At 40.1% G+C, this 18,656-nt stretch overlaps 1 protein-coding gene and 1 long non-coding RNA gene across 14 annotated transcripts; both read right to left on the reverse strand.

The window, feature by feature from the left end:
- Positions 1–2,046: 2,046 nt before the first annotated feature.
- Positions 2,047–3,294, reverse strand: LOC131012960 (uncharacterized). Its single transcript, XR_009097545.1, has 2 exons — positions 2,753–3,294; positions 2,047–2,236 (listed from the first exon to the last, which is right to left on the reverse strand). It is a non-coding gene; the product is annotated as an uncharacterized LOC131012960 (long non-coding RNA).
- A 6,639-nt stretch (positions 3,295–9,933) lies between these two features.
- Positions 9,934–13,234, reverse strand: LOC131012956 (3-hydroxyisobutyryl-CoA hydrolase-like protein 5). 13 transcript variants are annotated; one of them, XR_009097539.1, is made up of 6 exons: positions 12,638–13,234; positions 12,050–12,303; positions 11,573–11,642; positions 10,750–10,833; positions 10,437–10,523; positions 9,934–10,194 (listed from the first exon to the last, which is right to left on the reverse strand). XR_009097539.1 is itself a non-coding variant. In XM_057940941.1 (6 exons), the coding sequence occupies exons 2-6, from the start codon at positions 12,125–12,127 to the stop codon at positions 10,126–10,128; spliced, it is 336 nt and encodes a 111-aa protein (XP_057796924.1). In that variant the 5' UTR covers positions 12,128–12,339; positions 12,638–13,183; the 3' UTR covers positions 9,934–10,125. The 13 variants fall into 13 exon arrangements, 7 of the variants coding, with proteins under 7 accessions (XP_057796924.1, XP_057796923.1, XP_057796927.1 ...); XR_009097543.1 differs by having other exon boundaries at positions 9,934–10,172; positions 10,437–10,665; positions 12,638–13,071; XR_009097541.1 differs by having other exon boundaries at positions 10,437–10,665; positions 12,638–13,068.
- Positions 13,235–18,656: the final 5,422 nt, after the last annotated feature.

Below are 18,656 nucleotides of genomic sequence, written 5' to 3' on the forward strand. Positions count from 1 at the left end.
ATAGCCAGTGCTATCTCAAGGATAATGAAGAAGTTATAATCAAAGGAAGATCAAAAACTAGAACAGAAACTCAGATGAAAACTGAGATATGATATGATGGGGGTAAACCAATACTGGAAGTAGAAGCAATCCACTAAGTGGAGAATGAATAAATTGTCCACTATTAAAACAAGGGGTAAAGATTTCCAACACAAACGGTTTAGGCTCGAACACAGTGGATCTGCTCAATAGCAAATAGTTCATCTCTTGTAGGAGTTCAAATGGATGCAGAAAAATCTCAAACGACCAAGCAGGATAGGGACTCAATGAGTCTACTCTCATGACTACTCTAGCGATAATACGCGCGGTCCCGGTGAAAGTACCTCTATCACGAAGTACAATTGGTCAAAAGTATCTATGCATCCCATGAGATCTCCATAATACGTTCGCCCTAGTAAGGTCGTGTCTATAAATCGCGATGAAAACTCTAACTCTTATCGCATTATCTCAACTATCTCTCTCTCAGCTTCTCTTCTTCGTCTTCTTCTCGGTTTATGTCCCTTCCGTTCCTTCTTCTTCTCGGAGGTAAACCATAGAGGGAAAACAATTATAAAACTATCGACTTCGAAACTAGCAGTTTGTTAAAACAAAATACTAATTCTCTACTTCGCTTCTATATCTCATAAGTAAATCTCAAAATTACAAATTCTATTTTCTCATCTCAAATATACGTCTCAACTCGGTCCTATATATATCATATAGAATTCTCATCTCAGTTCTCGTCATCTCCATCGTTCATCTAATCATCATGCATCTAAGCATCAATCTCAAAATTCTAATGTGACAGCAAGCTCTCTAGTCATCAATGTCATCTCTATCTCTCATTTGTCATCAAGCATCTACATCATGATCATTCTCAAAGCTCTGCTAAGAAAGTGAAACTCACTAATCATCAACCTCTCTGTATATATATATATATATATATATATATATAAGGAAAACTGCCCCTCTCTCTCGAGGTCTCTTACGAAAGTAAGGTCTTATGTACCAAAGCTCTAACTCCAAAATGATGCTCTAACTATGCAAGCATCATAGGGACTAAACGTCATATATGTTCTATACTATGCTCCTAGCTATGTACATTAGCTAAGCATCACTATAGATATATCTATACATCTCTAGGTAGTCTCAGTCGTCATCTATCACTCTCCCATCTCGTCTTCGTCATCGCCATCATCTGATATCCTACTCCCAGCATCATCAGTCGGTGCATCCTCACTCGGCTTCGTCTCTTTCTCCTCATACTCGTCTATGATCCGATACACATATCATAGCTCGGCTCATCCTCGACATTCGTGTCATAAGTTCACCCAAGGTGTCATCCTCATCCGGGATATACTCCCTGAACCATCGCTGCATCGCTATCTCAATATAACTCGGCATCTCATCCTCATTTGGTATGGTGGGGCATTGGCCACACTAGCCTCAACATCTCTCCTCATCTTCTTCATCAACTTCCTCACATCAGAATTCATCATCTCAAACGATTTCGTCATCAAAACAATACATCACTCATTAGTGCATCAAACTCAGTTCTCATCAGAAAAGCGATAAGAAACAACATCAACTTCTTACCTCGTTAAGCTGGAGGAGATGGGGTGCTGGGGTTTCGTTTCACAAAGACTCTCTCTCAAACTAGTCTAAGAACTCAAATTAGACTAGTACTCAATCAAGCAATTAACTCAGAGCAGACGACCTGCTCTGATACCACTCTGTCGCACCCCGATTCCCAAACGCTAGTGATAGCGGGGCACGAGTATCGATACGACTAAAATAAATGAATAAAGGACATCACAACTAAAATGAACATCGGCGCGGAAGCTTACATCAAACATGCCAAGGCAAAGACTCATAATTCGACTCAAGGGTGTGTTCGTCAACATCGTTATAACTTCTTGAATATTAGGAATTTCAAGAAGAAAAACAAAGTAGGTACTGCTTATTTTCCATAAGGAATCATAATATCAAGAGTGTCACAGCAAAAGGTGTATCAATTATATGTATGAAGACATATAATCGCGAGTATATTGCTTGATTTGAAAAGATTAGTGTATCATCTCACTAAGGTTTTATCAACATCAGAAGGAAAACAAAGCACATCATTCTTAAGACTCTAACATCAAGTAAAACATCAAAGGAGCTTCATCAACGAAACAGTCCCCACCAGCACCAGTCCAATCTCGCTCCAGAGCTTAGCCTGCACATTTAGAAATATATGCAGGGCGTGAGTAATAATACTCAGTGGGCAAACGCCGGAAAACATCAAAGGCGCTCTTAGAGCTATATGTTTGAAAACTTGCCATAACATCAGCAATACACAGAAATAAGTTATCATCAAAGAATCTGTGCATGCAGTTTTCATAATCATAGCATCATAAAGAAATGACTGCAGTCAAAATATTCAGCATGTATGTACCACGTCTACAACATCATCATTATTATCGATACTGAGAAGTAGGCCTCCCTCTCAAGTACCGTGACTGGCCGACCCGAAGACGGCTCACAGTCACATCTGTGCACAAAATCCCGCTTGTGGCAGGACCGAATTCGTCTCATCAGTAGAGGGTAACATACAGGCTCAACATCAAAATTTGGCAAGTCAAACAATTCTTAAACATCATTTAACTCAAAGCATCAAATCATCTCATAATCTCATCATCATTTAAAACAGTTTAGAAAAGCTCATAAACTGTATACTCAAAATATTGCCCACCTGGAGTCCTTTGCTTAAGCTCGGATAGGAACAGGTGACTTACTTCTTCGTCTCGCTCGGGTCTTCATGAGTCATCAACATCATCACGAAAGTTCATGTGATAAAACAAACCTCAGTTAGATCTCAATACTAAAATCCAATCTCGTTTCATCGATAACTTCTCACTCAACGTCTATTTACCCAGTAAAACTAAATCCCTAGGCATACTCGACTTCTAAGGATTTCCCACGTCTTACTCTCGACATAACTCTCAACTCGGACCATACTCAAGGCAAATAAACATGTCGGCATGCACAATCACATAAGCATGCAACCTCACATATAAACATATCACAAACAAACAAACATAAGTCAGACTCGGAGACCAGAGCAGAGAAATGCTCGGTGGTCAGGGTGGAAGAACTCAGCAGAGCAGAGTAGACTAGCTTGGCAGAGCAGAGAAGGAAATACTCGCCAAAACAGAGGAATGCTCGCCAGAGAAATCAACAGTCAGAGGAATGACTTCATCAGAGGAATCGACATCAGAGGAATCAAACATCAGAGGAATCGATCGCCAGAGGATTCAATCGCCAGAGGACTCAAACGTCAGAGGACTCAAACGTCAGAGGACTCAAACGTCAGACGACTCAAACGTCAGAGGACTCAAACGTCAGATGAATCAAACATCAGAGGAATCACGAACTCTCTGCTATGCCAGAGGAATGGCGAACTCTCTGTCGCCAGAGGAATGGCGAACTCTCTGTCAGGGCAGCGGAGAAAAGAACTCGCTGGCATTACAGCGGGGAAACGAATTCTCTGGCATACCCGGGAAAAATGAATTCTCTGACATGCCAGCGGGGAAACGACTTCTCTGGCATGCCAGTGGGATCACAACTTGGCAGAGCAGAACGAGACTCAAGGCAGAACAAAGCGAACAAGAGTAAACTCTAAACTTCATCAACTTTTCATACCCAGAAATCATCAAATATCACGTTGATCCTTTCATCTATTCATGCTCATCGTCAAAACATCATTCAAGACATAACTTACAGATTTTTCCCCTATTTCTTATATCAAACCAAATTTTGTAAAAACTCATGCTCAAGACTCAGTTTTGAAAAACACCTCTTAATCACTTCAAATCATCACGTAACATACATCTCATCACATATAACTCATTTCTCACCCCATTTTTAGAAAAGAATCAGAAAGATTTTTAAAGGGCATGAACCCTAATTTTCGAAAATGAAGAAAAAAGTGAAGGGGGAGTTTTTCATGCTTCAGTCATCCTTCTAAACACATATATCACATAAAAAGTCTAGATCCCAAAGGATTCAAACACTTACTCAGGTAGTTTCAAGAAAAGGAAAGCTTCGGTCTCTATTCTTCAAGCATCAAACTCCACTAAACTTCTTGATTCATGAGTAGTAAGTGTTTAAGGGCTTGATTTAGTGGAGGATTTCATCATAGTTATGTCTTTAGAAGCTTGAGCTTAGTCTCCAATGGAGGAGATAAAGAATGGCGTAAGGGAGAGAGAAGAAGGTGAAGAGCCGAAAATGATGAGAATGACGGAAAGAGAGAGAAGCTCTTCGGTTTTAGCAAGATTCTTATTCCTTAAGATAAGAAGCATTAAATGCTCAACAGTATTTTGTCTCCCCCTTAGCAGAAAGTCTCATCCGCCAATTATCCACATGTGAGAAAGGGCTTAAAATATTGATTGTGAGTGTAGAAGTGTGCGGCGGTAATATAAATCATGTGTGCTAAATTTCGAAAATCATACAGACACAAATATAAGTGCACACATATCAGGTAAATCACATAACGTCAATTAAATAACTCACACCATTATCACATTAAAACGAATCATCACTCGTCATTTATCTAATCATCACTCTTAGCTTAATCCTCTTTATAGTGACTCTCAGTCACTACCTCGACTCTATCTCTCGTCTTTCATCTCATCTCAAAAATCAATCAACGTCTCCATCTTACTCATATTACCATTCATCGATAACTCAAGGTTTCTCTCCCTCTCTTCCTCGACTCTATGTCAAACTCATTATTCCTATTTTCTTAATAGGACAGTCAAACACCGATAACTCGGTATCCGGTAATTCTATTCCCGGTAGTCGGAAGTAAAATCTCAACTCAATTCAATCAGCATCTCTAACTCAACTCGTTTCTCAAATCTCATCACTCTAACTCCATCATGAGTTTGTCCACTCATAACTCATAATCTATCATCTCGACATCTCAGTATCCTCAATAGTGTTGAAACACTATCTCATATCATAAGGAAAGGTGCGGGGTGTTACACGTGATGTGGTTGATTCTTGATAATTTAAGTGCTTAGTTAGTTCGTCGTTGAGTTGCTTGCGGAATTCTCTTTGATTGTGTGTGTTTGCTTAACATTCATTTGATTAAATGTTAATATGTTATTTCGCCTAGATAATCGTTGTTTATGGTTGTTGAATTGATGATTGCTTTCTAGATTGCTAGTTTAGAACCCTAGCTTTGTTTGCCTTCTTGCGTTCTTATCGGCTTCCTATCTTTTGCCTAGTTAACTTTATATGCTTTATTTTAATTACGCATTAGTTAATCGGAGAGAGAGTGTCAGACCCAAACTTCTGATTAGAGTGTTTAGGTTTATTTCCTATTTTCTGTGCGTAGCATGATCAGAGCCCTGTTTAGCCTTCCTTGAGAGACGACTTGGGTTAGCTTATTACACTAGGACGACCTCGTACGATTGCGAGTCAATCCCTTAGGTGTTTTGGGTTGAGTCACTGTGCACCCGTAAGCACAAGCATCGGTTTGCAGTGCACCATAAGCACTTGCAGAGTGAAGTTGTTGGTCTGATCAACTGACCGTGGATGTAGGAAGTGTTTTCCGAACCACGTAAAAATCTCTGTGTTATTTACAGCTTTCAGTTTTACTTTCATACTTGTGTACTTACCTTTGATAAACTGAATACTGATTAATAACAAAGAGAAACTAAAGATTAACAACGTTCTCAACAAAGGATATTACGAAACAAAAGATTTCCGCTGCGTATGTTATCAGTCTTACTGATCTATCCTCTGATAGTCAGAAAGATTTATAACATCTCTGTTTTTAACAAACTCGACTGAAGCCTAACGTGCATCAATTAAGTTCTTGTGACTTAACTGGTAACTCATTACTGAAGAATCTTTCAGTATCAGTCGTCAACCCTGTTTTAGTCAACTCTCTTTTCAGTAAAACAGGTGTCTGAGTTTGTGTGTAAAGTTTCGTTTTTGATCTCTGTCTTGAGATCCCTCTGATTTCACAAAAATAGCCTAAAGGTGTATTCCCCCCCATACACCTATTCGAGACCCTCCGGACCTAACAAACTGCACTTATATTTGATAGTTGACGAATAGCAACCGTGCATTTATGCAACAGTGTGAACCCGAGTTTGCCAAGTGCATCTGTGTTGTTGGAAGTACCGATCTGACGGCACGGCGTTGATGATGCGCAGAAACAATTCACGCCATATACGAAATCGGCGCCGAAAAATAGAGTCGGTGTAGACCGGATTTTCTACAAAATAATACATTATGCTCCGGCTTCTTGGTCTCGATCTATGTACGCCTTCGTTGTCACCCTTCTTCGCAGACGAGGGCTTTCCAATTTCACCAATAGCTTCAACAATTTTGTAAAATTGTTGCACGAGTTGGGAGAACTGTTCAGCACGTTGCTCGTCGCCGCTGCTTGATGAAGAGGATGATTGTGAATAAAACATTTTTGTAGAGATTTTTCTTGAGCTAGAGAAGGATTTTTTAGAGTGATTTGAATGAAATAAAAAGGGGTATATATAGATATTGGAAAAAGAAAAAAAAAAACAAAACCTATCAACTATCTGTTGGCTTTCAATGGTAAAATCAAAAAAAAAAAAAAAAGTTGGAGATGCAAGGACCATTTCTTCAAATTCAGATTTTAATTTAATTTATTTTTTGTGCGTGATTGTCATGCAAATGCCCAAACCTCCCCCAAGACCCAGTTCTTCGCTTAACACTGGGGACGTGCCGTCGCGGCTCTCCAGCGCGCGTGGCATGCCCCATAGTCGGCCCAATGCGGTTCTAACATTTTCTGCTGGAGATGCTCTTAGTTACATCTTTGAAAGTAAAGAAAAAATATGTCAATTCATGCTATGCTTTTAAAAGAAGAAAGCCTGAGCACATAAATATTGCTCCCTCCGTCTCTCATTTATAGTCCACTTTATTATTTCACACATTATAAGAAAATGCAATTAACATTGTTTGGAATACATAAGTTATATGCAATTGTTATATTTTGTCCTTATTTATTCTATGTTTGACTATATTAATCGAAAGACAAAAATATAAATTGTCAATTTATAAACTTTAAATAAGGTTATTTTAGTAAAAAAAAAAATCAACACAAATTTAATTTAGAAAGTGAACTACATATTGGGACATCCCAAAAATGAATAGAGGACTATGAAGGTGAGACGGATGGAGTACACTCTTTTATTCAAATTCCTAATTTTACATTATTTTTAACATGCTTTAGTTACAACAGCTTGGAACGAAGAATAGGCGAAGAAGAACTGTGGTCCATCTACGACTGTGGACAAAGTAAAGGCCTTCTGGAAGGATAATCAAGGAAAAATATTCCAATCTGTACTGAAAAGCAAAGACACCATCCGTAGATTGAAGCAAAGTCAAGGCCTTAGGATCAGTGCACATTCGGACAAATGGATACCAACTCAAATCAATGACAAGTGGAAAGCCCTTAAAGACGAGTTTATAGCATGTTATTACTATTACCCGAGCCTCCTAGAAGTGCAACTTACGACGCTTTCACACACTTCCTGGCCGACCATTCAGATTTACCTCTGGTCAAGGAAGTTATCAATGCTGCAAAGCACATGCTAAGGAAACTTTGCCTCCTCCAATTTATGCTAATGGAGAAGCTAATCGCACGAAGATTGGAATTATGCTCTTCAAATTGCCATGTTGAATGACATAGATCCAACGAAGAACTCTAAAGAATAGTATAATGCCTTTGTGAAAATGATCAATAACATGTTTGGACAACTAACCAATGAGAAGATTGATGAACTATATGAAGCTGAAAGGCAAGAGAAGCTGAACCAAGGACAAGGATGAACTGATTGTAATAGTTGATGCATAGGTTGTTGGTATATATATATACATATATATATATATATATAGGGAGAGGTTCAAATAAGAACCACTAAATAAAATTAGAACAGAGAACCATTTTAAACCATTCGATCATCAAGATCTACGGTGGATGCATCATCTTGGTGGATGAATGCAGATCCTGGGTTCGAATCCTGAAGGGAGCAAACAATTTATTATTTTTGGATGCATTAAATTTAATAGCGAATGCATTAATTTATATAGTAGATGCATTGATTTTAATGGTTCTTATGTTCTCACGATAAGTGTGGTTCTCACTATAACCGCACCCTATATATATATATATATATATATATATATATATATATATATATATATAACATAAGTAAATAAATAAATTTTTAAGGACAGCACGGTGGAGGGCTGCAGGCAACTCCGGCCGCCCAGGGGTCATCCACACAGGGAACGGGATTGGTCAATGTTACTATGACCGAGCAAATGCTATTTTTTCTGAGTTACGCCTGTATGAGGCAAGTTTTGGGAACTTCTGCTCCTCCACTGAATTTGGGCTTGCCAGCGATTGCAGGGCTGTCATTGCCATCCCAGGTCATCCCGGAGGGATTGCGAACTGGAAACCCCCCGGCGTTACTGAGGAGTGTTGTTGTCGTTCCCCTAGAGGGGACCCGAGCCACCAGGGCCGACGGAGCAAAGGATACACGCCAGCTAGGACCGCTCTTCCCAGGAGACATCGATCATATTGAGGATGTGGAAGATACTTCCAGTCAGACCAGACCCATCACTGAGCGTCGGGGGAGGGTTACAGATCTGGATGATCTAGCGCAGTTACAAGAACGGGTCTCGATTATGCAGCAGCACCTTCAGGAATTAGAAGGAGAAATTGGAGAAAAAATGAGGGAAAGAAATAAGGCTGCTACACGAAAGAGAGACCGGTACGAGGACTCCACTCACTCCAGGGCTGGAGGTCACCGAGAGCGACATGCTCGCTTAAGTGAGAAAGAAAGGCATGTTAGCAGAGATGACGGAAGCAAGCGTAGAAATGTTACTCAACAGCTTCCGACTGAAGGAAAGGGAGAAAGCCGTCATCGCCCAACCTATCCTGAGGTTGCTCCCAGGACGGGATCAAGTCCTTTTTTGGCAGACATTTTAGTAGACCCATTACCTCGCCACTTCAAACCCATCACCATGGAATACGATGGGTCGGATGACCCAGAGGTACACATGGCTAGATTTGAAACCATGATTACGCTACACCAGCATACCGAAGTGATCAAGTGCAAAATTTTCTCTACTACACTGACTGGGATGGCTCAGCAATGGTTCCGGGCTCTGGAACCTAATTCAATTCACTCTTTCGAACACCTTCATGACGCTTTTATGTGTCAGTTCGCGAGTTCTAAGCGCGCTATGAAGACCGCGAGTTCTAAGCGCGCGAGTTCTAAGCAAGAACCCACTGAGACTTTGAAGGAATTTGCTGCTCGTTTCACTAAGGCATCGCACTACTAAAAAAAACGCTCATACATAACGGTAATTTTCCGTTATCTATGTACCAAAAAAAGCGTTGTATATAGTGGTGTTATGTATGAGGGCGCTCATACATAACGGTAATATACCGTTATCTATACTATGTATACATAACGGTACTATGAGGATACATAACACATGAAATACCGTTGTCTTTGATTATAATACGTAACAGTAAAATATGTTATAAAATGTATTTTTTCCGTTATGTATTGTAACTATACATAACGATTTTTTATATTTTACATAACGGTTAACTATCGTTATCTTATGATAGAAAACATAACGATTTTTCACCGTTATAAAACTTATTTTTTCCGTTATAAAATATATTTCTTACATATTATATTGTCATTACATAACGCTTTTTTGTATTTTATATAACATTTATTTCCGTTATGTATTATCGAATGCAGAATTTTAGCATATTTTATTATTATTATTATTATTATCTATTTTTGTAATTTCTTAAATACAAATTATACAATATACAATAACCTCAAACACAACAAATACTACAACCAAAACATATATTATATAAATACTTAATCAGTCAATCATTATACCATCCCAATAAATTCATCCATCCATAATAAAAAATACAAATATATCCAAATAACTTAACCATCCAATACTTTGCTAACAAAAGTAATGTATCTAAGTAGCTAGAGTAGTCATTTACAATTTTCAACGAAAAATGATACTCTAAAGTAGCTTTAAGTCAAAAGCAATCCATCCATCCAAACTTCCATCTGTCAAAACGCGGAATGAAATCTGAAAATCGAAGAAGATGATGTCTAAGAAGATGATCGATGTCTAACATTCCCTGCTATAATATAAGTTGTAGTCTTGTAGACTATAGACTTAAGCATCAAACCATATTATAAACTAGATAAGAACACTTATAACGATGTATTCCTACACGGACAATGACTTCAAAAGTGAAGAAATATTTGAACAAAAGCAGTTGAATAAAATTTTGGAAGGTCAATCACACGGCGTAAGGACAATCATACCTTCTTGACACCACAGATTTTCTTTGCTCTGTTTTTGCATTCTTTTATCTGCTTCCTCGACTTCTCAATCTTGGTTTCGAGGTCTTTCTGAATCCCACAAGTATGTTATGTTAGATGATGCAAGAATACAAGATGTACAACTCAATCCACAAAGAAAGGTGAGATAGCATGTATGAAAATCACAATCAGTATGAAAGCCAATATTGCTTGCCTCCGGAGTTGCAAAACCCTAGATTAACATATTGTAAAAGAAATTATTAATGTTTAAACACCATAATAGGATACAGAGAAAAGAAGGATTCATTATACTCACACTTTTCTCTGTGACAACAGAGAACTTCATTGGGACCATTAAGGATGCACCTTCACCCATGGAAATCCCATGAACTAGCGCAACCTTACAAAGTAAATAATAACTAGTGAGTATTACCATTAACTTTAAAATATTGACTGATATTGAAAGCTTAAGCAGCAGGCTGCTAGTCATGGATTCACTTGCTAAGTATAAGGACTTCCTAATTAAACCCAAACGCAAAGGATTTCACGTCATATGTCTAACTACGTACACATCAAATAGTATTCTGCCTAAGTTTTAAATCAACATAAGTAGCCTAAAACATAGTCAATTATTTTTAATATATATAATTCTGGGGGACTACTCACGTAATGGCTACTAGGATAAGGTACAACATCAAAATAAGAAACCAATGTCTTCTCTTAAGATAATACTAATGTCAAGGATAATCAATGAATAAAAAACCAATAACATAACAGTAATAAGCTATATTTTAAATGTGCTATAATCCATAAAAACTTGCTCTCCTTCACTATATTAAAAGAATAAGTACATTTGTCAGGCAAAATAACATTTTATTAAATTACTAATAATATCTATCTAAAAAAAAATACAAAATACTAATAACATTCAACTGAGCATGTTAGAAATACCCATCGGGAATTCAACTATTATACTTTGCAACTGTCTATCATTTATGAGGCATATGGCTTCTTATTTATATTATCAACTTCCATATGCATTCCTATGTGAAACTCGTTTTTTGCAACCAACAAAAGTGTAACAACTAAACATTTCTTCAATTGAACTTCGAAGTGATTAAAGAGATAAGCAATATTACATTTTTTTTTAATTTAATGGATAGGAGTAGCCGAGTAGGGGACTCCAGCTGCTTGTGCCTGTAATCTTGTCTGAAAGATTACACAAAAAGCAAAAAATCAAATGGAGATGAATAAGTGAATAGTAATACTACTAGACGTACATGTAGAGCTGCCCTAAAATGCAAACATTAAAAGGGCAAAATAGACAAGTGAAAGAAAATTTCAATAGCTAAACCAGTTTTTGTTTTCTTTTTTGCAGGTGACTAGGTGAGGGAAGGGGTTTGTATTCGAAAAATCAATTAGACCATTAACTAGTTTTACTAAACAAGTACAAGTCTAGCAACCAATTGGCAAGTGACTGAAGGACTCAATAGCATATATCCACAAATAGAAAATTGAGGAAGGGGATACATTGCTACAACCTTAGTGAATCAAAGAAGTAGAAACTTAGCTAGATAGATCATTAATAAAGAAAAATATTGAGATATCAAATGCACCTTAGCCATATCAAGTGGGTTGACCAAAATGGCACATAGAAACACTGCTCTGTGAGATTTCGAATGCCTCAATTCCATCAACGAAAAACCATTTAATTCACAACAAAAACCCCCTAAAATTCATGCATGCGAGGCAGAGCCAATCTTCTTGTCCCCACCACTAGCTTTTTTCGGCAACAGAGTTTGGTGAATGTTTGGGAGAACAATCATGTCTTCTTGTTGTCTTTAGGAGAATTTCCAGCAAGCTCCAACACCTAATCACAACAGCAAATTGAATTAATCAGCATTTCCTAATATCCAAAATTATGTGAGCAAAATCAAATCCAAAACCAAAGTACAAATAAAGGAAAATAACAATAATCTAGCATTTAAAATTAAAACAATAGGTTAAAAGATTATTTTTGATGAATTTTCCCTTTTACAATTAATCAAACAAATACAACAATCAATTGACGTCGGTGGATGATTTTTTCAGCAAATTAAAGTTCAAATAAAAATAACATAAAAAAGAATCGAATTCAATGAATTTAATAAAACTCGACGCATGCAATCAAAGGGGATGTGCTGCGAATCTAAAATCTACTTAACCTCAGCGGCGGGTACTCAAGCACGGCGGAGAGATAGACCGGGGCGGCGGCGGCGGCAGAGGTAGTGGTGTCTGCGAATCGTGGCCTAGGCGGAGGCGCCGAATTGCGGAGAAGGCGGAGGACGCGATTCACTGCGGAATTTGGCCCGATTCGCGATTGAGACGGAGGCGCCGACCGCTGGTGCTTGCTACTCGAGCAGCGGCGGTTCGCGTGGAGCGCGTCCCCCTCCGAATTGCCGCGAGCTTTCAGCAGAAGCAGCGACTAGGGTTTGAGATTTGGTGATGCGGTGGAAGAGAGGCGAAGGGGAAATCTTAAAATTGAGTAGTCAGAAATTGATTTCACGAAATTGCAGAAGGAGTGAAATTGTGATGGAGTGAAATTGCAGATGGAGTGAAGACTAGGGTTCGAGATTTAGGTTTTTTTTTGTTATAAAAAGATGCCTATAATTTAGTTTTAAAAAATTTAAAAACAAATTTTTTTTAAAAAAAGGTCATAGATAACAGTAGGGAATAACAGTTGGAACTACCGTTATAAATCACGTTCATATATAACGGTATTCTTAACGCTGAAATAATCGTTGTTGAATAGATGCTCATACATAACGAATGGGTTAACGGTTCTGTAATACCGTTATATATATTACTAATAGATAACGCTAATACGTAACGGTTAGTTTGATACTGTTATAAATACATTTGGATAACAGTACATACATAACGGAGTTTTGGAAAACCGTTATATATTACTAAAAGTGCGCTCATACATAACGGTTTTTGACCAAAACCGTTATGTGTGAACCGTTATCCCTATTTCCATTTTTAGTAGTATATCTCTGGAAGTTCCCAAAACTGGATCGCAGATCAAGGGATATGCCTTTGTCCGAGGTTTGAGGCCAGGGGCTTTTTTCGATAACCTACAAGTAAAACAACCACAGGATTTCGACGACATCCTAGCCCATCTCCCGGGGTATATACAGCTTGAGGAAGCCAGGGCTGCCCAGAAAATGGAGTACAGTGGCAATAAGTCCAAGAAAGCAGAAAACAGACCTGAGCAGACGGATACTCGATACCAAGAAAGAACACCATACAGAGGGCTGCCTCCCCGAGTGCTGCAGGGAAAAGTACAGCCGGCATATCAACCTACCCGAATGGTGCAAAGGTTCAAGGCAGTGCACAACGTCAATAGACTTACCGACCAAACACCACTGAACAAGCCCTAGGAGTCAAGAACGAACCATAGTTTAGAGCTCCGAGAGATTTTGCAGCAGGGGCCCCCAAGCATGGGCTGAATGGTTTACTCTGTCAGTACCACAGTCATTACGGGCATCCTACGAAATATTGTGGACATCTTCGTCACAAGTTGGAAATCTTGGTAAAACAAACAATGTTAGATCAATTTATCAAACAAAAACCACCTCCGCATCTACAGGGCAGTAACTATAATCCCAGGGTAGGGGGAAACCGAGGAGACCAAAGGGGTGATTGAAGAGCTGTCGCTCCACCTCAAGAAGAAAAAAGACAGGTCCACATGATAATCGGGGAGGAAAATGGGCCCACGTCCAATAGAGCAATGAAACAAACCATCTGCTCGTGCTGAGCTGGAACCTATCCGAGGCAGGTCATGACTGTCCGCAACGCAGGGAATGAACCTAGCATTTCTTTCGGATCGGAGGATCACGCAGGGCTCATCCACCCGCATGACGATGCTTTAGTCTTCTCGACAGATGTGGCTAATTGTACGGTTCACCGTATTTTTGTGGATTCTGGGAGCGCCGTCGACATAATCTACAAGGATTGCTTGACAACCATGGCTCTAAATGCTACTCTGAAGCTTCTGGGTAACCCATTGCATGGCTTTACTGGAGAATCTATTACACCATTGGGATCTCTCGAACTACTGATGACATGGGAAAAGGAGCGAGCTTCACGCACCAGGATTCTCAAGTTTTTGGTGAAGGATTTTCCCAAACCAGGCTACAACATCATTATAGAGAGGCCAGCGCTGAATGCTTTCCAAGCTATAATTTCTATGTACCATCTGAAAATGAAATTCCCGTTAGAAGGTGGTCACGTGGGGAAAATTGTTAGGAACCAGATTACCTCCAAGGAGTGCTTCATTCGAAGCTTAACATCCCAGGCTGGATCTAAGCGAACTCAAAGCGTGCAAAGTGGGCCAACGGAAAAGATTGCCAGAGCTGGAGGTAGCTCCAGGAATGCGGCTGAGATCGAGGAGATCGAGAGGTCTCCCGACAATCAACCTATGATATCAACTGATGACAGATGTCTTTGGCTCTGGAGAGGGACGTGACAGAATACCTACGATGTAATGCAGACGTGTTCGCTTAAATGTGGATCCTACGAAAAAACCAGTTATTCAGAAAATAAGGCATTTTGGGTCAGAGAACAATGCAGCGATCAGAGAGCAAGTAAAAGCTTTGTTGCAGGCGGGCCACGTAGTGGAAGTACAATACCCCGTTTGGTTATCCAACGCAATGATGGTCGAGAAGAAAGAAAAGAAATGGCCAATGTGTGTGGACTATAGGGACTTGAATGCAGCTTGCCCAAAGGACTGCTACCCTCTACCCCGCATAAACCAGTTGGTCGATTAAACTGCTGGTTGTGAGCTGTTGTCAATTATGGACGCCTTTCAGGGCTATCATCAGGTTAGCATGCATTCAGAGGACATTGCCAAAACTGCCTTTGCGGTTTATTGTGGAGTCTTCGGCTTCGCTAGAATGCCGTTTGGACTTAAGAACGCTGGAGCCACATATCAGCGTATGATGGACACAATTTTTCAAAATCAGATCGGGCAAACTATGACAGTATATGTTGATGATATGATGGTTCAGAGCAGAGCTACCACCTCACACCCGTTAGACCTGGAAGAGGTTGTCAATGTTATCCGTCAACACAGGCTGATGTTAAATCCGAAGAAATGTACGTTCGGGGTCAGAACTGGGAAATTCTTGGGGTACCGGGTGACCCCGTAGGGCATCGAGGTAAACAAAGACAAAGTACAAGCTATCATGAACATGACACCGCCAAGGAACATCAAAGAAGTGCAGACATTGAATGAGAGAATTTACGGTTAAGGGACAGAAGCTTACCTTTCTTCAAGATCTTGCGGAAAGGGACAAAATTTGAATGGACCCAAGGCTACCAACAGGCCTTTGATCAGTTAAAGAGATATTTGGCAGAGCTTCCAGTGCTTACTAAGCCCAATGTAAAGGAAGTTTTATACTTGTATATAGCAGTAGGGTCGGAATCTTTGGGGTCGGTCTTTATCAGGGAATAATGGGGGCAGCAGATGCCAATCTATTTTATCAGTAAGATGATATAAGGTGCAGAGCTGAATTACTCTAAAGATTGAAAGGGCAGCGTTGATTGAATTGGTTACGGCTCGAAGGTTACAGCCATATTTCCTGGCGCACAAAGTCATCGTGCGTACATCTTTACCATTTAAACAAACGTTGGGTGACCAGACCTGTCTGGAGGAATGGTGAAGTGGGCAATTGAATTAAGTGAATACGATGTGGACTTTGAACCACAGACCGCGATCAAAGCACAGGCCTTGGCAGATTTTGTACAAGAGACTACCAGAGCGAAAAAACTGAAGCCCTGGAGGGCATCAGTTGATGGGTCCATCACTAAAGAAGGATGTGGGGTGGGCATATATATTCAATCCCCCACGGATGAAGACTTGCAGTTCGCTATTAAATATGAGCAACGTTTATCTAACAATGAAGCCGAGTACGAAGCTATTGTCAGAACCTTGAGGATTTTGTCAGAGCTTGGAGCTGAGTCGATACACGTGAAATCTAATTCACAATTGGTAGTACATCAATTATTAGGAGAATATGATATCAAGGAGAGCATAATGGCTGCATACCACGTTAGGGCTAAGGAGTTAATGTCTAAGTTTCAGGACTACTTCATCGAGTACATACCACGTGAGCAGAATAACAGAGCTGACCTTCTAGCACGTATGGCCAGCGCAGTCGAGCACAGCTGGACGGACTCGGTGACTCTGCTCTTTAAGCCTATTTCAGAGGGAAAATAGGGTGTACTAAGCGTGAAAGTCAAAGAGGATTGGCGAACTCCCATTATTCACTTTTTATGAATGGGAGAACGGCTTGATCCAGTTATTTCTCAGCGGTGTCTTTATGGCAGATATTACATGATCAACGATCAGTTGTATAAAAGGTCCTTCACTCATCCATTATTAAAATGCCTGTCTCTGGAAGAAGATGAATTTGTTATCAAGGAAATCCATCAGGATTACTGCGGAAACCATGCTGGTTACAAGGATCTCATGAGAAAGATAATCAGGATGAGTTTTATTGGCCTACAATGGAAGAAAACGCCAAGAATTTTGTCAAAAAATGTGAAGTTTGTCAAAAGTACGCCCCACACATTAATGTTCCGGGGGAAACTATGGGGACTATGTATGCCACTTGTCCTTTCGATAAGTGGGGGATTGATATTGTAGGGAAGGTCCCCATGGCTCCAGGAGGAAAGTTCTTCCTCATAGTAGCAGTGGATTATTTTTCCAAGTGGGTGGAGGCGGAGGTAGAGTCAAAGATCGGCAAATGTACTATTGAAAGGTTTTTGTGGCGCAACATCTATTGCAGATACGGATCACCAAGAGTGCTCATATCAAATAACGGGTCACAGTTCACAGGGAAGCGGATAGGGGAATTCTATCACATAATGGATATCTTGCAACACTTTGTGTCCGTGGCTCACCCACAGGCTAATGGTCAAGTGGAGCTCACCAATCGCACAATATGTGAAGGGTTGAAAAAGTGGCTTGAAAAGAGTAAGGGAAGATGGGCAGAAGAGCTAGATGGTGTCTTGTGGGCTCATCGAACCAGCCCAAAAATGGCTACAGGGGAGGCACCATTTACACTAGTGTACGGTTCCAACACTGTCATACCAGCAGAGGTACGGTTGGCTTCACATAGGGTTCTGCATTACGACCCCATACAAAATGACGATCTCCGATGTCTGGATCTGGATTTCATTGAGCTGTGCAGAGACACGACGTTCTCAGGGCTGCAAAATATAAGAGCATCATCAAAGGAGGATTCGACAAAAAAATGGCAGTTAGAAAATTTAACAAAGGGGATCTGGTATTAAAACGGACAGATGCACTGCACCCAGTCAAGAAGTTGGATCCTAACTGGAAAGGTCCTTTTGTGGTGACAGAGGTATTAGGCGGCAGAGCATACCACTTGTCTGACAGTGAAGGGAAGCCGCTCACTCGGCCTTGGAACATCAACATTCTGAAAAAAAAATTATGCTTGAGAACTTACAGCTCTGACTTATTATTGTAGACCAAATACTCTTTTTCCCCACAGGGGTTTTAACGAGGTTTGGGGCCAAGTTTCTTTAATAAAATGGGATTCTTTGTTTTAGGGTAATTACCCGTGTTCGATTTCATTCTTTATTTTCAACATCGTACTTATCTTTAAGAATTGCAGGGTTTCAAACAATCGTGCTTGACTTCTAAAGTACGCGCACGACACTGAGGGGGGAGTAGGGGTGTATACCATATATACCCGGTACATTACTGTTCATATCCTATTTTTTAGGGATAAAAAATTCAAATTTTTAGATGTCGCCTAAGACCGAGCTTGCAGAGCTGGCTTAGCGCGGGCAACGGCCTAAACTGGATCCCAATGCTGGTATTAGCGCGAGCACTTAAGGTTTAAAAGTCGCCTAAGTGCGAGCTCCCAGAGCTGCCTTAGCGCGGGCATCAGGAGGGTTAAAGTTTTAGATGTAGCCTAAGACCGAGCTCCCAGAGCTGGCTTAGCGTGGGCAGCTGCCTAAACCGGATCCCAATGCTGGTATTAACACGAGCACTTAAGATTTAGAAGTCGCCTAAGCACAAGTTCCCAGAGCGTCCTTAGCATGGGCATTAGGAGGATTAAATTTGTAGGTGCTGCTTAAGTTCGAGCTCCCAGAGCTGACTTAGTGCGAGCAAATGCTTAAACCAGAGCTCAAAATCGGGTTGAAACA

The sequence above is a fragment of the Salvia miltiorrhiza genome, chromosome 2, assembly GCF_028751815.1.
Source record: "Salvia miltiorrhiza cultivar Shanhuang (shh) chromosome 2, IMPLAD_Smil_shh, whole genome shotgun sequence".
NCBI classification, from domain to species: domain Eukaryota; kingdom Viridiplantae; phylum Streptophyta; class Magnoliopsida; order Lamiales; family Lamiaceae; genus Salvia; species Salvia miltiorrhiza.